General features: G+C 42.8%; 1 protein-coding gene across 5 annotated transcripts in view; it reads right to left on the bottom strand.

The window, feature by feature from the left end:
• Positions 1 to 2102: 2102 nt before the first annotated feature.
• vps8 (VPS8 subunit of CORVET complex) overlaps positions 2103 to 22790 on the bottom strand; it is a 420899-nt gene continuing 400211 nt past the window's right edge. For all 5 annotated transcript variants that reach the window (XM_033024588.1, XM_033024585.1, XM_033024586.1 and 2 more), the window contains 2 exons: positions 21868 to 21945; positions 2103 to 2400 (listed from right to left, as the gene is read on the bottom strand). In XM_033024588.1, coding sequence (XP_032880479.1) covers positions 2260 to 2400; positions 21868 to 21945 — 219 coding nt within the window. In that variant the 3' untranslated portion in view covers positions 2103 to 2259. The remainder of the gene's footprint in view (positions 2401 to 21867; positions 21946 to 22790) is intronic.

Genomic DNA, 22790 nt, shown 5'->3' with positions numbered 1-22790 from the left:
TGTTTGTGATGTGGAAGGCTGGATGAGCTGACTATTTGATTCTGAGAGGTGTCCCTTGAGATGGAGGGAGCTTGCAGGAACAAACAGGTGTTGAGGGTCATATCCTGGGACACAGTCCCACTCTGAATGCTCTGACACCCATTGTCAGTTTTCATGTGCAAAGGCTCTTAAAACATTTTTAATTGTCAGAGTAAATGCCTGATACTTAAAATTTTAATCCATTAAAAGAGATTTGAATAATTAAATATTATAAACTTGAACAAACAATCTGAAATATTAAAGGATATTGTAATGAATGCATGTAACTTTTTACATAGAATTGGCAATTCCATTCAATAGACAATTGGTGCAGGAGTAAGCCATTCGGCCCTTCGGGCCAGCACCGCCATTTAATGTGATCATGCTGATCATCCACAATCAGTACCCCGTTCCTGCCTTCTCCCCATATCCCCTGACTCTGCTATCTTTAAGAGCCCTATCTAGCTCTCTCTTGTAAGTATCCAGAGAACCGGCCTACACCGCCCTCTGAGGCAGAGAATTCCACAGACTCACAACTCTCTGTGAGGAAAAGTGTTCTAAATGGCTTACCCCTTATTTTTAAACTGTGGCCCCTGGTTCTGGACACCCCCAACATCAGGAACATGTTTCCTGCCTCTAGCAAGTCCAAACCCTTAATAATCTTATATGTTTCAATAAGATCCCCTCTCATCCTTCTAAACTCCAGCGTATACAAGCCCAGCCGCTCCAGTCTCTCAGCATATGACTGTCCTGCCATCCCGGGAATTAACCTTGTAAACCTACGCTGCACTCCCTCAATAGTAAATGACTTCAGATTAAGTTATATTTTAGCCCAAAAAACAAACTGCTGGAAGAGGTTAGGCTGCACCTGTCCAGATGCAGGGTCTCGACCCGATAAGTTAACCATCCCTTTGCCTGCTGGGCCCCTCCTTCAGTTCTATTTTGCTTCAGATTTGAGCATCTGCAGCCTCTTGTGTCTCTTTATATTTCAGCCTGACGTGGTGTAAAGCTGAGCACCAGATACAAAGTACATCAATGTTCCCTCCTCCAAGAAGTCATGGATGCGCTACTGGACTTGATGATCAATCTAAAAAGAGGTGTGTAGAGTTAGATTCACTAGCATCTGATTTACAGCTCTCAGTTGCAGCTCATCCTGGAGCTCTGTCTTGCGCTTCTGTCCATTTGTCTGTGCTGTGCTGAGATTTACTCAATTGATAAATGGTGGCTATTAAACAGCTTAGTTCTCTCTACTAATGTAAGAATGAGATGGCGAGCTCTCCTGTGCACTCTTTCCTGGTCCATCGCACACATCGACCAGGGAGGGTTGAGTGTTAAATTCTTAAACTGTCTGGTTAATGGTTCTACAATTAGCCTAAATAGGTAGTGAGGAGTGAAACTGCAAATAGTTAATTATCCATTCTCATTCTGTACCCATTCCAGGTTTAGATCATGTTCTTGTGGAGAAAGGATTTCCAATCCTAACTACATGAATTTGTCCATCATGGGTTATGAACACCCGACTTATTGACACACATTCCCACGAACAAGTTTCCATAATATTAGTAAATTTAAAAAAATCAGACATATGGACATACATTCAATCCCATGAACTAGTTTCCCCTCTCCATGTTCAGTAACAGTTCTGTCTTTTCTGTCGTATGTGGTTTTAATGACAATACCTGGAGATATTGTTCCTCTAGAGTAATTTTGGGATATTTTACGACTAATGATCAAAATCGACTCATGAATGAATGTAAAAAAAGAACACGTTCGTTTCCTGGGGAAGGCCTGTATTAAATATTCTGCGTTCAGACATGTTGCCACTTGTTTAGACTTGTAGAACTTGTGACTGGAAATGTGCACTTTCATGAACTGATGTATTCAGTAAAGGGAAAGAACAATGAGCATCTTGTGTGGGGGAAAAAAAAAATCCATCTTCCCAGCCCTTAAACTACAAATATTTTGGTTTAAACAAAATTAACACAAGATATGGTTAAGAAATCTGTGAGATTGCTTATTTTTGTTTCACGATCAAGTTGAAAAATGTAATGTTTCAGTCTTTCCATAAATACTCAAAGCAGCACAGCAGCAGAGAACATACTTTATTAATAGTAGCAGTGTTATGGATGTAAGTTCTGATAGGATACGCAGGAATGGCTGATATTTTTAGCCTTAGCATTAAATTTTAATGCAAATGGTTTTAAGAAGTCCATTTTGAATGTGCAACCAGTATCGACAATACTAATCTTCAGGGACTGGAGGTGGTGACAGTCGCAATTGAAAGTTCTCATTTTGGAATACGCTATTTGCCATTGAACCAGGATGGAGCAAACCATGCTTGTCACTGCTTCGATTACGAGAGAGTTCCGTGAGAATTGCAAGCTGCAAGAAACAAAAAGAAAATTTATAGATGCTGCACATCCTGTTGCGTCATGAGCAAATACATTTGAACAAAGCAATAAAATTAAATCATAAGGGTGCAACACCAGTTTGTCATGAGAGTCAAGAGTATTTAATTGTCACATTAATTATATTCTTACTTGCTGCAGCTTTATAGGCCCAGTAACACAATAAATATACAATAATCAATAATACAATGAATGAATAAAGAGTAATAATAGGTGACCAGACTGTAATCGCGCAAAACCACAGAACAAGGTGTAACCAAAACAAAGTTCATGGTGGCTCGTTTCTGAAGTAGGGTTGTAGTTGGGGTTGAGCAGTGTGGTTCAAGAGCTTGTTGTTTGCTGGGAAGTAGCTGTTCTTGAACCCGGAGGTCACACTTCTCAGGCTGCTGTACCTTCTTTCTAATGGCAATGGTGAGATGAGTGCGTGGCCCTGGTGGGTGGGTCTTTCATGATATTAGCTGCCTTTTTGAGCAATAGCTTCTTGTAGATTTCTTCAATGATAGGGTGGCCAATACCTGGATGACTGTGCAATGACCACCACTTTCTGCAGCTTCCTTCGTTTCTGGATGTTCGAGTCACCCAACCAGATTGTGATTCAATCAGTCAGTATGCTCTCTAATGCACACGTGTAGAAGTTTGATAAAGTATTAATTGGTGTACTTAATCTCCTCAATCTTCTGAGGAAGGAGACGTATTGATGAGTTTAATTTGTGATTGCACCAATGTGCTGGGTGCAGGACAGATCTTCAGAGATATGCAGTTTAGGAGATTGAAGCTGTTGACTCTCTCCACCATCGTTCCATCAATGTAAACAGGTTTATGAATTCTTGGTTTTCCCTTCTTGAAGTCAACAATCAGCTCCTTGGTCTTGCTTAGGTCAGGCATAATTCTATCAGATTATCTGTCTCCCTCGTGTACTCTGACTCATTGCCCATTATTCATCTAACAACGGTGGTATCAGTGAATTTAGAGATGGCGTGGAGCTGCGTCTGGAGCATGAGGTATAGAGAAAGTAGAACAGGGGGCTGAGCACACATTCTTGAGGTGCTACGGTGCTGTTGCTCAATGAGGAGGAGGAGGTAGTGATTGAGATCTGCTGATGAGGATGTCGAGGATCCAATTGCACAAAGACGAGCAGAGACCTAATTCCTGAGTTTAGAGAAGTTTAGAGGGGATAATGGTGTTGAACGCTGAGTTGCAATGGTACAATGCCAGAGTGGTGAGCCAGCGAGTTTGCATCCCCTGTTCATCTGTTGTGGCGGTAGGCGATTTATAATGTATCCAAGTCCTTATTGAGGCAGGACATAATATGCATCACAACCAACTACTTAAAGTACATCAGATCAACGGAGGGATTCAATACTACATGTATGTTTGGAATTATAAGGGACAATGAAATATGAATAATTTTTGGAAATGAAGAAAGCTTTTTGTGCTCCCAAAGAATGGATGATTGATTTTTGCCACCCCTGTCATTATCAGGAACTTGAAACTCGGGTAGGTGTACAAAACTATGTATCTACAATATACCTTGAAGCACTTGCATTAATCATGTTTACACCAAAATGCCAAAGCTTTGGACAGTCCCTTTCCCATGACTCTTCGCTAAGCCTCCCCAAAATGTAGGCATCCCCATAATTATAAATTATTCCAAGATATGTTGCAAGTATATAAACAGTTGAGGCAGATACAATAACAATGTTTAAAAGATTTTTGGACAGGTACGTGGATAGGAAAGGTTTTGTGGGATATGGGCCAAAGGCGGGCAGGTGGGGCTAGCTTAGAGAAGGCATCTTGGTTGGCATGGACTAGTTGGGTTGAAGTGCCTGTTTCTGTGCTGTATGGCTCTATGATGGGTAATTATTATAGTGGCAGGCTTGTAAAATGGGCAACTTAAATGTTGTAAATGCTGTTGCTTTGCTTTATTAAAAATAAAATCTTCCTTTCATAAAACCTGTTATTAACTTTTCTCTTGGGAATTGGAAGAATTCAATGAGCAAAAATATCAGTACTGAATACAGTAGTAAATTACTGGGTCTATTCCAGGTGTGCAAAATTTCTATAATAAAAATGATGAATTGCAGTCACAAATGTGTACATTTATCACAAAAAGTAAACAAACCACAATAAAAATATACGTTGCATGATATTGAACCACCATGTGCAATTTTACAGATTGATAGAACATCACCTCTCCATCTGCTGGGTTCCACTGGGCAATTGGGAACCCACTCAGGAATTAGCCATAATTGAATGGTGGAGTAGATTTGAGGGGCCGAATGGCCCAATTCTGCTCCTATAACATATAAACTTATGAAAGTACATTCTTAGGAGTAGATAAAGAAAATGCCAAATTAGAAGATAATTCAAACCAAAACGAGTCACTCAATCAATCCAAACAAAGGCCTTGTTTAAATACCTGGACCAGGTTGTTGTGGAGAGGGACATTCAGACATTTGGCATGGAAACATGGAAACAGTCCATTTCATCAGGTCATAAGTGATTGGAACAGAAACGGGCCATTCGATCGTGGCTGATCTATCTCTCCCTCCAAACCCCATTTTCCCACTTTCTCCCCACAATCATTGACACTCCTACTAATCATTTGGCCCATTACATTTGTGACATGGGTCATTGTGCATCCATCTGTATTAATCTGCATTGGGCATCCATTTGTAGCGCAAAATGTTCTGTAATTAAATTGTAATTAAACAGGTCCTTTTGTTTTAAATCCCATCAGAGGCAAACATTCTCATTTCTCACAACAAACCGTCTTGTTGTTCTCTTATTTCTCATCCACATGATTTTCCTCAACAACTGTAAAATAAAATAGCAGCAATTTCTGAGTCCAGGAGATGTTCATGGGATAAGGAAATTACCCCACTACTCAAACCTCACGTCAAAAACCTTGGCGTGATATTTGACTCAGCACTGAAATTTGACAAACAAGTCAATGCCGTGGTAAAAGCTAGCTTCTTTCAGCTTTGGACGATAGCTAAAATAAAACAATTCCTCCAGTTTGATGACCTCGAAAAGATCATCCAAACATTTATCTCCTCCAGCTTAGATTACTGCAACTCCCTTTACACTGGCATCAGCCAATCTTCCCTGTCCTGCCTGCAACTGGTCCAAAACGCCGCAGCGAGACTCCTGACGGGCACCCGAAAAAGGGACCACATCACCCCGATCCTGGCCTCTCTCCACTGGCTCCCTGTGCGGTTCCGAATAAATTTCAAGATCCTCCTCTATGTCTACAAAGCCCTCAATGGGCTTGGCCCCTCCTACATTAAAAGTCTTCTCATCCACCACACCACCTCCAGGTCCCTCAGATCGGCCGACTTGGGGTTGCTGAATATCCTCAGGGGCGACCGCGCCTTTGCGGTTGCAGCTCTTACTGTGGAACAGCATCCCTCTTCCCATCAGAACTGCCCCCTCCATCGACTCCTTTAAGTCTAGACTAAAAACGTATCTGTACTCCCAAGCCTTTCTTGACGTCCTCTGAGCGAGGGCTATATGTATATATGTATGTAGTTTGTTTGTTTATACTATTCTTATAACAAATGTAAAGCACTTTGGCCAATGAGAGTTGTTTTTTAAATGTGCTATATAAATAAATGTGACTTGACTTGACTTGACATGGATAGATAGCAGAGGCAGGGTCTGTTTTCTTTGGAAAAAAGAAGTCCGGGGAAATATATGTTCCAAGTATATAAAATGATGAGAGATCTGGACACAGATAGCAGGAAGCTGCTCCAGTTGATGGAGGGGGATTGAGGACTTGATGTCACCAGTGTAAGACAAGGAGGAAGAGAATTAAGAGTTGCCCAAGGAAAATATTTCTTAGGGAGCTTTTGGTTAGAATCTAGAGTGCACTGCCTGAGGTGCAGCTAGACTCCTTTTGAAGAGAGAATCGGATAAATGTATGACAAAGAAAAATGTGCATGGACATAGAAAAATGCGGTAAGAGGGATGGGCGGAAGCGATGGAGAGTGGTTGTGGACACTGGAAGACAAATGACTTCATATGATCATAAAACTTTGTGATAGGAGCAGAATTAGCCCATCCACATCCACTCTATCCAAGCCTTTCACTATTATGTACGTTTCAATGAGGTCTCCCCTCATTCTTCTAAAGTCCAGCGAGTATAGGCCTAGTGCGTTGAATGCTCATCGTATGTTAACCTACTCATTCCTGGGATCATTCTTGTAAACCTCCTCTGGGCCATCTCCAGAGCCAGCACATCCTTCCTCAAATATGGTGCCCAAAATTGCTCACAATATTCAAAATTGCTCAAAGTTCCTCTTCAATTCCATAAATGTTTTATGATATAATTTGGTGGAGTGTTTATTGGGTTGGGTTGATGATGTGCTCTTAAAGATGTGCTCTGGGTACAATCTTAAAATGATATTATTTTGGTGAGATAAAAATAATGAATGAATGAATGGTACTTTATTCCTCCAAGCCCACAAGCTACAAAGAATAGCAGAAACTGTCAGTATTTCTTTCGGCTGATAGTTAATGCTGTAACAGGTGTTCTCTGACTAATCAACAACATTGTATTCTTCGAACTGATTGACAGACCCTTGATTGGAACTGTTTCTAATTGATTGGAAGCAAACCCTTAGATCCACTGAGACCACCCCGGCCATTGATAACCCGTTCATACTAGTTCTATGTTAGACACATGGAACTGCAGATGCTGGTTTGCCAAAAAAGACACAAGTTGCTGGAGAATCTCTGGAGTCTGAAGCGTCACCTATCCATGTTCTCCAGAATCTGAAGAAGGGGGCCAACCTGAACCATCGCCTATCCGTGTTTGCCACAGACATTGCCTGCCAGGCTGAGTTACTCCAGCACGTTGTGTTGTTCTATTTTATCCCACTTGCCCACCCACTCCCTACACACATAGGCCAATTAGCCTACAAATTTGCTAGTCTTTGATATGTGGGAGGAAACAGGAGCACATTTCAGAGAAGGAAACAGAGGCGCCAACAGAATGAAATGTGAGGTCATCAATTTTCTATTGCCCAGGCTATCACTTCCACAAAAACACCATCAGGCCGCTTGGCTCAGAACCAAAGAGACTCCTCTATAGGTTTAAATGAATCAGCAGTCGTGGCAGTCGACCTAGTTACTGGGCAAAGCTATAAATGTTGACATACAGGTTTTTGACCAAATGTTACAAACAAATGGCCATAATTTTATGCCAACAGCAACAAAGCCATAATTTACTTTACACGTGGACTCTGCAGATACTAACAATTTGCAGTGTCAAAAGTGATCGTTCACGTAATTACTACACACAGGAAGAACAAGTTGTTTTGGGGGGGAATTTGTGTGATTAAACATGGGATTCTCATGGAGTTCTAAATTCGAGGCAAAATAACACTAAACCTGCTAATGCTGCACCAGGATTACAACACACTCATATCATTACTCCAGAGCTGTGAGTCCCAGGAGACAAAAAAGGCCAAAGAATGTCATCATTACATGCAACTGCTTACAACTCGTAGTTTTCTATTTCAAGTCAATGCAGATTTCATTTGCACCTAAAAAGGAGAAAGGTAAAATGTTTTCCTCAAAGAATAACGCACATTCCAAATTCTTATTTGTTGGAATAAACGCCCATTGGACTGTTGGAAGTTTAAAAATGTAGATTAATAGTCAGTGATTTGGTTTCAATGCTGTCAGTGTTTAAGAGAAGACGCTGACAACTACATTAATATGATGTTTTAGAGAAGTTCAGAAATGCTAAATGTTTGAAGTTGCATGAAGATCTATTCTTCCTTTCACCCTACCACACACCACAGAATCATGTTGTTGTTACACATCTCTAAATTATGCTGGGAGTGCTGTGATCAAGCAGTTGACCAATCTAACACAGATGCAAATCTCCACTTGATCGTTCGTGATCCTCTTCGCCCTCCCTCTTCTTTCCCCCTCTCCTCCTATCCTCACCCACTTGCTCCCTCATCTCTCTCTCCCTCTCCTTTCCCCTACCCTCAGTCATATCCCTCCCTCTCTCCATAACCCCTTTCCCTCCCTTACCCCCTCCTTTCCCTCTATTAAACAACAATCCTCTCCTCGTACCCTCCCAACACTCCCTCCCTCACCTTACAACAACATTACAAATCTCTCATTGGACTGGGAGTCCTGTCTTTGTTAATATTGCCCATAGCCCCTTCCCCTCCCTACTCCAAGTGGAACCCGTTGGGCCTCGTTCCCCCAACGCAATATTCCAGTCTGGACCCGCGGGAGGCCCCTGGGAGGGGGAGGGAGGAGCGTGGTTCTGGGCGCAGTACGTGTCCGTGTCTTTGTGCAACTTTAATTAGGCAAGGCAACTTTAATTAGGCAAGGCAACTTTAGTTAGGCAAGGCAACTTTAATTAGGCAACACAGCTTTAGCATTTCCAAACAAAAGCCAACACAGCTTTAGCATTTCCAAACCAAAGGCAACACAGGTTTAGCATTTCCAAACCAAAGGCAACACAGCTTTAGCATTTCCAAACCAAAGGCAACACAGCTTTAGCAATTCCAAACTATATTTTCAAACCACATTAAGGACAATGACAGGTCAGTAAAACCATTCACAGTTTAGTAGACATGTGTTCAGTGTTATTCACAGCTCAGACTGAGAGACGTGACCCTCTCGCTCCCCTATCTTGCAGAGACTGACTGAGGCACTCAACACTTCCGGGTTTTATAGTCCCTCCGGAAGGGGCGTGGCCTTCAGGAGAGAGAATCTCAACATAACTCTTTTATTTTTCATCTATGGGAAAAATCCTCTTGTGTTGCGCAGCAGAGGGGGACTCTGAGTAAGATGGCCAAAAATCACAGCCGTAAGTGGTGGCGTTTTTTCTGAAATCAATATACAGAACACCAGGAAGTGGTCAAGATCAGACTTTTAGTAATATAGAAGACTAGACTCAGTGAGACCCGTTGGGTTCGTCACACGGGAGGCCTGGTTCCCCAACGCAACCCGTTCCCCAGCGCAACCTGTTCCCCAACGCAATATTTCACCACTCACCCGTCCCCCCAACTGCGCAGGCACGGCTCATTTCCCCTCATCCCCCAGCACTCCCTCCCCCTCCTCTTCACCCTCCCTCTTCTATCCCCTCTCCTCTTCCCCTCCGCAATCCATCCCTCACCTCTCCCTTCCTCTTCTTTCCCGTACCCTCAGTTACTCCCTCCATAACTTCCCTCTCTACCCCCTCCTATCCCTCTATCTCCCACTCCTCACCTCCCCCTATCTCCCCACCACTATCCCTCCTGACCTCCCCCACTGCACTCCTATCCCTCTATTCCCCACTCCCTACCTCCCCCACTCCCCCTGTCCTCTGCCTCTAATTCTCCCTCCCACACTCCTCACCTCCTCCACTTTCCCCCTCTCCCTCCCTACCCCTTCCTTTCCCTCAATCCCCCCACTCTCCCTCCTCACCTCCCCAGGATCTTTCCCCTCTCCTCCTCTCCTCTCCCAATCTGTCCCTCACCCCTCCATCTCTCTCCTTTCCCCTACACTCAGTCACTCCCTCCCTCCCTCCATCCATACAAAGTAGCATCTGCAGTTCCTTCCTCCACAGGTCATTCATTGTTAGCTGTGGTTTAGATCCAATTGACTTTACGATTGGACCAGTTTGCATCGTGTGTGTGTATGTGTGTGTGAGTTACTCAAACTCCGCAGCAAACTGCTCGGCCACCCTGCAACCCGACTCTCCCTCCCTCCCTCCCTCTGCCCACTCAGGCTCAGCCGCCGCTCAGCCCGTCCCCGCCCTGCCCGCCCGCCTACCTGCCTGACTGCTTGCTGTCGGCTCTGGGCCGGGCCGCGGGGGGAGATGGAGTCGGTGTTCATCACGGTGGGCAGCATCAGTTTCGATGAGCTGGTGGAGAAGATCTCCTCCGAGAAGGCCGTGAGGATGAGTTACCACAACGGCGGCGGCGGAGGAGACGGACCCAGGGGGATGGGTAGACGGGATCGTTATTGCCGCAGAGGGCGGCTGGGGGAGAGGGGTGAGTGATGAGGGAGAGAGAGACAAGACCAGGGCCTCCACTAAACCCCCACCCCGCCGCCGGCAGTGGGGGAGATGATAGACAAATTACTGTGAGGAGGGGAGAGAGGAGTTTGTGAGTGAGGCGGGACCGGTGGGGCAGGAAAGGGTGTTGCCATCCCGGCCATGGCATTGATTGACAGAAGAGACCAATCAACATGGTGCTCACTGAAGGAATCAGCGCACGCACGGTTTTTGAATGTTTTTAAAGCTCGATAACTTTTACAATATACCACCAATTGGAATGAAACTTGTTGCACTCGTAGCACAGGAGAACGGTGAGTAACCTGGCAAAAAATCGTAGTGCTATCGCGTACCGTCTTTGCGCAAATAGAAAAACCCCGCAAACAGGAAGAGCACAAGATTGGAGTTTTAGTTATGGATAGATAGATAGATAGATAGATAGATAGATAGATAGATAGATAGATAGATAGATAGATAGATAGATAGATAGATAGATAGATAGAGTGATAGATGCTTGGATCATGCTGCCATGGGTCATGCTGGAAGTATATATAATATTGGCATTTTTGGATAGACGCATGAATATGCAAGGATGGAGGAATGTGGATCATGTGTGGGCAGAAGGGATTAGTTTAATTTGTCATCATGCTTGGGCTAAAGGGTCTGTTACTGTGCTACAATGTTTTATGATCCATATGTTTAAAAGGGATTGGATAAACGCATAGGGTGAACACCAGGCCGGCTCTGATTCTGAGTGAACAGGAGAATCACAGTTAGAATAGCTCACTAATTGTTTGCATCAAAGCTACAGATTCAAGCCATTAATCATATTCTGTGCAATTATATTTTACCATTATAAATATAATGGGAATGGTGTCATATCACCACCTATGGATATCTGCTCAAATCATATGAAATAACACACTTCTGTGCTGTCAAGCAATGAGATGACTCCATCATTCATAAGTGATCTTTTTTGAAAGCACCCTTGGGATCAGTGACCTTAACAAGAGTCTCTGGGAAATGTAATTTGTCAGTGCCTTCCATCCTACGCACAATTTTCAATACACTCTCGCCCTGAAATTCCATGGGGTGGGCAGGTGTCTCATTAAAGTCTCTCTCTTGCAGACTAGGAGAATATCAGGGCTCTGCCTGATCAAGGGGCCAGAGAAAAGTTTGTTTCAGAACGGTTTATAATGTTTCAATTTTCAATAATGAATACATATTAAGCTCCTACATCATCAAATATTCTCTGATAAACTACAATCCAGTAAATCATCAAGTCTGCTCAATAGTTAAGCAAATACTGAAGTACAAAATCAGAAGGGACTATTTGGGTCCAACAAGAAAAGATTATTTTGTCCATATAGACATTGTCATTATCTCTATGCAATCCAATTAATCTTTAAAGGCAAAAATTTCCCAATATATTCTCAAACTTGATTAAGTAAGACTCGTCTCTAGTATTTTTGACGGGTGGCGCTGCGAGCCGGCAGCCTCGCCAGCAGCTGTTCGGCCTTTCCACTTTTTTTTTGTTTTTAGTTTGTCTAAAAGTGTGTTTAAGTGTGTTTTAGTGTGGGGGTGGGGGCGGGAATAGGGGGAAACTGTTTTTTAGTCACTTACCTTGGTGGAATGCGACTTTTCTCCCTCCTTCGCGGCCTAACAGCTTGGATTGGTCAAGCCTCTACCGGAGACGGGTCCAGAGCTTCAGCAGCGGGCGCAGCGTAGACTTTCCATCGTGTCGTCTGGGATCTTTCACCGGGGATTGCTGGAGAAGAGCTCCGACCGCCGGCCTGCGGCCTATAACATCCCGAGGCCGTGCTTTCCAGTAGGAAGTGGCCGATTCGGGACCTCCAAGCCGCAGAGTGTCCATCCGTCCCAACGTCGGAGTTGTGAGCATCTCGACGAGAGGGCCTGTATATCGGGCCTTCCGTAGCAGCAACTGCGGAGGGTTCATGGCCCCGACCACGGATGAACAAAGGAGGAGGACTGACAAAGTTATTGCCTTCCACCACAGTGAAGAATGTTGATTCCACTGTGGTGGATGTTCATGTTAAATTCTATTGTGTATTGTGCTCTTTTGTTTGTATGGCTGCATAGTAAATCAAATTCCACTGTACCTTAATTAGTGCATGAGGCAATAAATGTGAACTTGAACTTAACCTTTTCCTCCTCTAGAAAGAAAACAAAATAGGCTTTTTCCTTTTCCAAACTCATCACCACTTTAATTTTCCTCCCGTTATGTCTGTCACGCGAAATATTTTTTAAACGTTAGTTTCTGAATTAATGTGACTCGATTAGGAAATGCATTTTACATAAACATTTTAGACACAAGTTAAAATCTTTCAGCTGAAGAACTGTAACTCTGCTGAAAAGATGTAAGGAAACCCAAAGAAAGCGTTGGCCCCAGGGGCTACAACGTGAGTCGTAACCACAGCCGTGTCACTGGAAAATGCGGTGGGTGAAGAAGGGTTCACTGGTGCAACATGCGAGTCGGTAGTCGGGTCTGGAGCCGGGGCTCTGTACTGCCGTGTGGATGAGGGGAGTCGGGGATGGGTCAGCAGGTCATTCCATTCACCTTCAGTTTACATTTTATATTTGTTTTATTTAAGGTTCTGGCACACCATGGTGCTTTAGACACACGGGAGGGGGGTCATTAGTGGGCCAGGGATGTATTGTCGTTTCATTATCACGTAATCTCTGGTGGTCCAGTAAAATCCAGAAAGGATCTGGAACCGAAGGCATCTTCAATCTAACTAATAATATATTTTGACACCAATAACTACAACCCCCAAAAGAATCTTCATGATGCAGTGGAAAGAGTGAAAACAGTTTTCCATGGAGTGTTCATCAAAATAATTACAAATAACCCCACAAGGAGTATTTCAGCTTGCACCAAAGTTACAAAGTGAAAAACTGCTGACCCCAGGGCCTCACGTTGGAAACGGAAGTACAACCATTATCTGCACAGGGTTGATGACAGTTTCTACACAGGGTTGATGACAGAGAATAAACCTGACTGGACTGAACACAGCACCACGATGCATTGGCCGAGGAATTAGGTCATTATTTTTCCAGTGTTATGTGCTACTGAAGTCTCTGCGGTGACAAACAGGAAGTGTGAACACATCTCCAGTCAGAAGTGTGGCATCATGGTTAAGGACAAACAAAATACATCTTTTTCACATGTCTGATGCAGGTACTGGACGTTTTGGATGTGCTAATAAGGAATGTAAAGCTTGGTAAAGGTTCCCACTGGCTCCGTGGCTGCACTGAAGCAGCCACACCATTGTTGCCTACACTTAGGGAAACTACTCTCGTAGAAGAAAGAAAAATACTTCCTTCAAACCACCATCCTTTTTGCGACAATTACATGCTCAAAGATTCCTGACCTGCTGCGTTCTCTACCCCCCCCCCCCCCCCCACCCCCCCACCCTCAACTGTTGTTCGTTACCCTTCATGCTCTCCAAGCCACCAATCCACCATTGATCCATGTAAATGGTTCAGCTCGTCAACATGCTTGCTCATCACACCACTGGGAATCGGTGCAATTAAGTGGCAGTGATTCATTTGCAAAGGATTTTGGAGCAATATTGAAATTAAAACATGGTCCACAAGATATAGCTTCCCTGTATCCTATCTTTAAGAACAAGGGAACGGGGCCAGGGCACAAAAGGCATATCAATCCTACATTCACCCTATAGAATGTGTCAAGTCCTACACTCATCCTATACAATCATCCTCCTCTGCTTCAAATATTCATCAAATTCATTCTTTGAAATACTTAATAATTTCTGCCTCAATCATTCTGCAAAATCGGCACAAAATTTAAAATCCTCTTAAAAATTTAAAAGCTCCTAAATTAAATTGCGCCAGAAATAGCTCCCCATCAGTGGAATCTATGTGCGCTGCATCACTCGCCCTTGTAGCAGTCATCATAGTGACTGAGAAAATAAAGCTTTCTAAACTGGTTACAACATTCTGAGAATCTCTCCAAGAATGACCATATGTTCTTTAAAAGTATAATATTGAACAAAAATTCAAAGTGCAGCCTCAGCCTTCCTCCTTTTTTTATGCAAATAATTTCCATGAATAATTGCCTCCTATTTATCCTTTCAAAACAATGTTCTGTACCTCAGCTTCCTGTGAAATCTCAAAAGAACATCCATCTATTCTCACTGCAGTTTACTGTCTGACTTGCTGTGTATTAATAGCATTTTCTCATCCCTTTGGAGATTTTAAACATCACAATATCCTTCCCCCCCTTTAGAATAGCTGTGCTTGACCTAATGTTCATCTGCTCTCCACACATGCCGTTTCTATGTTCCATGGTGTATTTAGCCATCTCTTACCCTCCTTTGTGATTATCCTGGTTTAAATCAACTATTTATATAAATGTTTTGCATTAGTCCACATATTTTACTTATTCTAATTGTTACGTAGATAAGGTCATAAGCAGTTAAAGTGATGTCCAACACAAATCTGCTGGAGGAACCCAGCAGATTGAGATATGGATGGAAGGAAATGGTTGCTGTTTCGGATAGAAACCCTGCATCAGGACTGAGAGTAGAGAAGGAAAACAGCCAATATGCAGAGGATACGGGGGAAAGGTGAGATGGAGGAGAGGGTTGATTAGAGGATCAGGGAGGAGTGAAAGGTGACGGGCATTGCAGCTGGTGGAAGTGATAAAGATGATATACTGGATGTGAAAGCAAGTGAGGTGAAAGGTGATGTCTAGCAGAACTCTATCTCTGATGAGCTCCATCAACTATATCTCTATTTCCCCCAGTTATAGCAAAACCCTACCACATTCTGCCCTTCCCACCCTTCCACCTCCCGCAGGGACCACTTCCTTTGTGACTCCCTGGTCCGCTCATCCGTCCCTCCCCAACCCTCCACCTCCCTGAGCCCTGGCACTATCCCCAGCAATAAATATCCTATTGGTATTTTAAACCATTGATTTTGTTTCATTTTATTTCTCCGTCAGCACTCCATATGGTAAATCGAATACTCGGTAAATCTAGCGGACAAATGGGATCAAATCTCTTGACTAAGTTGAGGCATGTAGCTGAGGGTGACGGACTCACTTACCTTCAGCCACTGCTTAGAAAAATGTTTCACCAAGGGAAAATGTAGTGCAAAGTAATTTGGTTCTGGCAATCACATCGCAGCAGAGTAAAATATTATGAAATTAACTGTTGGAAATTGAAAAACATTCATGATCAGTGCTGCTGTTAGTGCTGCGTATAATCTGTATAAGTGATGTGTTTTGAAATCATCACTGAACAGCTACAGCAACTGCAATAAACCTCCAGTTGCAAATGTCAGGACTATTTCTGAGAGCGATCTGGCTGAATACCAGAGCTGCAAAGTGACTGATACAGTAGTGAAACCATTTTGGGGTGCTTTTTGATAAGCAGTTAATTGATGGTATTGCTTCAGTGCTTTGGTGTATGCTGAATGCATAAAAGCAAGTTAATAACTTGAACTACAGAGAGAACTCAATGACATAGCTGGCAAAACTGAGTCTTTCTCTCATCTTGCAGTCTTCATTTCTATCCTTACTGATTTCGTATGCTGACTATTGCCAATATGATTTGCTCGTTAATGAACATCAAAAGAAAAATTACACATGCTGGAAATTTAAAATCAAATCAAACAATCTTCTGAATATGTCCAGTATTTTCTGTTTTTACATTATGAACAGCTTTCGTTCCTGAGATAAGCTGACAAGGGTTCACTGGTTCACGGTTCATGGGTTCACCTGACAACGACACTCTTTCACCTTATATTGTGCTGATATATTTTTATCTGAAACAAGAAGTGGTCAGTTAAATGTGCTTTTACAGGTGAGTGTGGAGGAGTAAAATCTTCTCCAGGACGAAGCAGCACTAGATTTCTGCTGTGTGCCGATTGTTTTATTGTTTGTGCCATTAAGATGGCCAATCAGAAACTGTCAAATTCCAAGGGAACCGCAGCTGCTGGAAATTGAAAATAGAAACAGAAAATGCTGGATAAACTCAGCAGGTCAGCCTGTATCAGTGGGAAGAGAAAAGGAGTCAACTTTCAGGCTGAAGATCCTTTCTGAGTATTTCCAGCATTTTCTGTGTTTACTTTGGAAATTAATATTTATTTACATCTTTCTTTTGTGTTCATAACCAAATTATGCCTGGCCAGTGTTTAGTTTAATTTAGTTTTGAGATCCAGCACGGAAACAGGCTCTTCGACCTACCGAGTCCGCGCCGACCAGCGATCGTCGCACATTAACATTATCCCACACACACTAGGGACAATTTACATTTATACCAAGCCAATTAACCTACAAACCTGTATGTCTTTGGAGTGTGTGAAGAAACCGAAGTTCTTGGAGAAAACCTACGCAGGTCACAGGAAGGAGGTACAAACTCTGAACAGACAGCACCCATCGTCAGGATCGAACCTGGGTCTCTGGCACTTTACCGCTGCGCCACCATGCGGCCAAAACAGTGGCATAATTGTTTGTAGTGAGTGGTAGAGGGGAAGTTGGGAAGTTGGGAAGAGGGGAATCTAAACAAGTCATTCCCAATGCCTGCAATGGATGCACAGTGTGGGGTAATTCCCTTAAAGAACACATCATTGAGGCCTGCTTCTGTGTCACCATTTACTACTGTTCTTCACCAAAAAAAACCCTTCTCAGTTCTTGAAGCTCTTGCAATGATGCATTAGATAAATCCGTTCTTGAATTATTTTTCGAACGACTCTTTCAAAATGATACCATAGTTTATCGTTTTTAAAAAAGAACAATTCATCACAATGTGTGTGTACATATATTTAGCGGATGAAAATTGCATGGCATGCTGAATATTTAATGAACCGAGGGACATTGACGACTCATGATGTAGGCAGCGAGGTGTAGTCAATGCTGCACTTTGCAAATAGTTGCAAATCAAGAAGAGACTGCAGCAAACCACAATGCCATCAGTCTATTAAACCACAATTTAATCAAGCAGCACCTTTTACTCCAACAGTCACATTATAACTGGAACTAAACTGGATATGTTAAACAATCCACAGGATTTAGCAATCCTCACAGTTTCAACAGGATTTTGATACCTATGGGTACATTTATATTGTGTGGCTTGTTAATATTTGAATGAAATTCAGGTACTTTTTTGAGCAATTAAACGTATCACAAGATGCATGAAAGGATTCAGCTTGTAATGGAAAAATAGGCATACTGGCAAACCATCCCTTACTATTTCAGTTCACTAACTAACCAGGCTGGATTTCAGATGTTCAATTATTAAAGAAGGTAACATTTATTTTCTTCCCAGTTCGTGCAGTGATTCGTGCTGTGCCGAAGCCAATACCTTCTATTAATTTTTAATTGTTGAATCACACCACACCATCTCAATCCAGCCACCTGCATTCGAATGAACTTATAAAATACTTTGTCCTGCCTCTTGCAAGAACACCATCCCCAACTCTCACTTTCACTGTTTCCACCGCATCTGCTCCCAAGATTAGGCTTTTCACTCTAGCACACTCGGGAGGGGACGGGGACGGTAGTGAAGGGCCTGTCTCACTTGGCCGTCATTTGTGCCTCATTTACGTGTTATATGTAAATTAGGTCGACGCGTCGTGACGCGTGGGGTGCTCGTGCGTTGCGCATGGTGAGGCGTGGAATCGTATGCGGTGGCCGTGGTATCGCGCGGCGCTCCAGGATTTAGTACAGGAATTAAATCCTCGCGCGCCACCTGCGTGACGTATCGTGTACGCATGCTGACGCATTGGGTACGCACGCAGGCGTCCCGACATCTCGTGTATCGTGTGGTGACACATGGTTACGTCACCGTGCATCAACATCCTTAAGTCCTTGCATCAACGTCCTGCCACGCGCCGCAGGGTATTCTAATGACGTCACGTGCACCAGACGGCTGTGCTGACGCGTGATGACGTCGCGCATCGACCTATTTTACATATGATGCGTAAATGAGGTGCAAATGACAGCCAAGTGGGACAGGCCCTTGAGACTCCGCTCACAAATCTGTCTCCAGGGGTTATGCAGGAGAGGGGTGCGTAGTTCGCCCCTGTATAATAACCCTGTATAACCCGGGAGGGCAGCCCGAGTGAGAATGGAAGCCATACACCCAGGCTGAGGGGGACCGGACTGTGATTCATTAGATTGTCACTGCTGAGATTTCTGCTTGGACCAGTGGTGAAGGGAGAAATAGTGTCGCTAACTCCAGTAGCAATTCAACAGCGCTTGTAGTGCTGTAGACCTGGTTCGATCCTGACTACTGATGAAACGCAGGTCTGTATACACACAGCAGCTCAGCTGCCGAGAATGTTTTTCTCGAGTGACCTATGACCTGGGCATGCCCAGTCGGAATGTCGAACTAGCTTATTATAATAAAGTTGAGCTGATTTTAAAGTCGTTTAAAAAAAAAATAATTTTCAATATCTAGGTGCTCCTGGCAAGGTCAGCATATATTTCTCATTTCTACTAATGGTATAGTTGCTCCTATTTAGTTATTCCAATGATCTGCGTTATATCCTGATCTACGGCATTGTCTGTGGGGAGTCGCAGATTCTCACCATGGAAGTGTTTTGTTTTTCTCTAGTTGATCAGTTTGTTCTCACATCTCAAACAAGTGTAGGTTGGTAGGTTAAATGGTCAATGTAAATTTTCTCTAGTGTGCAGATGAATGGATGAATAAGTTTATGGCCAAGTATTCACATACAAGGAATTTGCCTTGGTCTTCCGCCCGCAAGTGACAACAAGACATACAGTGAGTTAGGAATGACACTTAAAACATTTGCAAGATTGGAACATAGATTAGTAGAGCACAAGAACAGGCCCTTAGGTCCACAATGTCTTTGCTGAACATGAGGCCAAGACCAATTCTTAGCTGCGTATACATGATCCACAAAACACCATTCCATGCCTATCCATACACCTATCCAAAGTCTCTTAAATGCCACTTGTATATCTACTTCAACCACCACCCCTGGCACTGTGTTCCAGGTACTCGCCACCCATTGTGTAAAAATCTTGACCCGCACATATCCTTTAAACTTTGCCCTTCTCACATTAGAGCTATACCCTCTGGTGTTTGATTTTTCAATCCTGGGAAAAATGTTCTGACTGTCTATCCTATATATGCCTCTGATAATTTTATATACAGGTACTTCTATCAGGTCTGTCTCAGGCAAACTCGGGCATTCCAGAAAAAACAATCCAAGTCTGTTCAACCATTCCCCGTAGTTTATATCCCCTAATCCAGGCATCATTCTGCAAACCTCCTGCATCCTTTGCAAAGCCTCCACATCCTTTCTGTAATGGGGGAACCAGAACTGCACACAATACTCCAAATGCAGCCTGCAAAGTCCTATAAAGCTGGGACTTGACTGTATACTCATGATTCTTGTTCAATGATGCTCCAACAAGCGTATATTCATGATACTCTATATTCAAGCGTATATACATTGTATACTCGTGATACTCAATGCCCCGACCTATGAAAGCAAGCATACCATATGCTTTCTTTAGCACGCTGTTAGGAGGTGCTGTTGAAGTAGCTCATGTGAGTAGCTGCAGTATATATTGTAATGGCTACCTTCACACCAGAATACTACTTTTGCACTACCATGGACTTTTTTTCCTTTCTAATTATATTTTTTTGCACTGATGTCTTGTTTTTTTGCAGTCTTCTTTCGTTTGGAAATGTTGTGTAATTTATGTGTAATTTGTTTTACTGTGTTTGCTTGCGTCTATATGGCCGTGAAGCTGCTGCACGCATGATTTTTCAATGCACTTGTACCTCACCATTCTTGTTCACAAGGCAATGAATTCAACGTGAGGTACTGTACACTGCAGCCACTGTGCACAGGAGTTGGAGAGAATGAACGTTCAAACGTCAAGGTGGTAGATGGGGTGCTGGCTTTTTCCTGGATTATATCGAGCTCTGAAAGTTGTTGGTAATGTACACATCCAGTCAAGTGGGGAGTGTTCCATTTTGTTCCTGACCTGCTTTGAAGATGATGGAAAGGCCTTGGGGAGTCAGAAGGTGAGTAATTCCTTGCAAGATACCCAGCTCTTGTTGACAGTACTGGTCCAGTAATGTTTCTAACAGCAGTGCTCCACAGGATGTTGATGGAGGAATTCTGGAATGATGGAGGAAACAAGGGTAATTCTATTAAATATCGAGGGTTGATGGTTAGATTCTCGCTTGTTGGAGCTGGTCACTACCTGCTACTTTTATGACACAAATGTCAGAATGTTACTTTGGTTTCTAAGCGTGCAGATGTGGAGTCTATTTGCTGAGTTGTACTGAATGGAATTGAACACTGAGCAAACATCCCCACTTCTGTCCTTACGATGGAAGAAAAATCATTGAGGAAGCAGCCGGAGATGGTTGAATCTAGGGTTTGCCCCTGTGGTGATGTTGGGATAGGAAAAATGATCTCCAAGAACCGTAAGCATCTTTCTTTTTCGAAGGTACAACCAACCATATATCTGTTTTTTCTCTGTTGCCCATTGACTACAGTTTTATTACTTCTTGTTGATAACATGTTTGATCAAATGCTGTCATGGCAAACAAGAGCAGTTACTTCCACTTTATCTTTGGAATTCAACTCTTTGGTCTGCATTTGGACCAAAGCCATAAGGAATTTTGGAGCCATGGCCTTGGTGAAGCCCAAACTGCTTAACAATTAAGTATCTTCCAGGTTCAATGTATTTTTCAGGCGTGTATATTACAGATGCACTTCCAATAACATTGTACTTGAGAGCACATTGGAAAACACTGTTTTAACTTTTTATAGCAATGATGTTGTTTCCTTAATTGTGGGAAAACTGATCAGAGGGAAAAAATAATACGCCTTATCCAGTAATTGACAACCTTGTATACAAAATAGGAACTATAACGACTACCATGAATAAGCAGGTCCAGAACTGCTGTACTTTAATATAATGTTACAAAGTCTCTCAGAGAAATGGATATGGTAAAATATCTCAGAAGTAACAAATTTATGGAAATAAATAATTAGATGTCACACTGATACAGAGGGTGAGTTTGTTCCATGAATGAGAATGGAATACATTCTGAGCATACCAGATTATATTTTGCTTCACCTGCCTCGAGATATTTGATGCTAAAGTTGGATAACTGGAATGTTAAGAGCGATTTAACATTTCCCTATCACAATGAATAAAAAAATAAAAAATTTCATGAGGCTGATGATGTGCAATCAAGAGCCTGGTTATGAATAAATTAAGAGACAAAGATGGCTATTGTGTGAACGCATTGCCTCTAAAGTCACGAGTGTTGTAGTACCAGCTCTGACAGCTTCTCTCATCTGCAATTCAAAATGCTGCTTTTGCTATTTTGCTATTTTTCAACTAATTTGCTGTTTGTGAAATTATCAAGAGAAAAAAAATGAAGCACATACCCTGGATGGTCCTCTGTAGAGCCGCCGGAGCTGGTCAAAGGCCTGGATCTGTTGTGGCTCCAATGTTGCTTCAGCTGGCTGCAAAAATGAATAAAATAATGCATGTAAGAGAAAGACATATTTTCTTTTATATCCATTTGAGGATATCCTATTCTCTGCAGTAAGATAAATGCTTGGATACAATTGTAACAAGAGTCATATATGTCTGAAGTCCTGGCACGACCTCGATAACGCCAACAGAAAAGCGAAGAAAGATTTGTTTGATCCCGTCAGCGTTCAGCAACTGTGGCAGGACTTGCAAGTCGTCGTTACCGATAAGAATAAACCAAGTAGTAGATCAAGTGACAGCAATGCATCAATCCCAGACAAGCTCACTGCTGTCTAAACTCATTTTGAAATTTAGAGCATTGATGTACCTTCTCAGGCCCCCAGAGCCCCTGATGACTGTAATCTCAGTCACTGAGGCCATTCTCAGAAGATCCTTCACAAGGGTGAACTATGGAAAGAGCCCGGCCTCGATGGTGTACCTGGTTGCAGTCTTAAAACCTGCGTGGACCAACTAGCTGGAATTCTTATGGATATCTGCAACTTCTCATTACTAAGGTCCGAGATCCCCACCTGGTTTAAAAGGACATCAATAATCATGGTGCCCAAGAAGAGTAAGGTGTCTTTTCAATATCTACTAATCTGTGGCTCTAATGTCCATGTTAATGAACTGCTTTGAGAGATTGGTTATGTCGTATATCAACTCCTGCTCTAGTACGGACCTGGAACAACTACAATTTGACTACCAGCACAACAATGGATGCAATCTTATTGGCTCTGCCCTAAATCACTTGGACAATAAGAACATATGTCAAGCTGTTGTTCATCGGCTACAGCTTGGTAGTTAACACTATCATCCCCTCCAACTTCCTCAAATT

This window comes from Amblyraja radiata, chromosome 7 (genome assembly GCF_010909765.2).
Source record: "Amblyraja radiata isolate CabotCenter1 chromosome 7, sAmbRad1.1.pri, whole genome shotgun sequence".
Classification (NCBI taxonomy): Eukaryota; Metazoa; Chordata; class Chondrichthyes; order Rajiformes; family Rajidae; genus Amblyraja; species Amblyraja radiata.
This window is presented reverse-complemented; position numbering and strand designations above follow the sequence as displayed.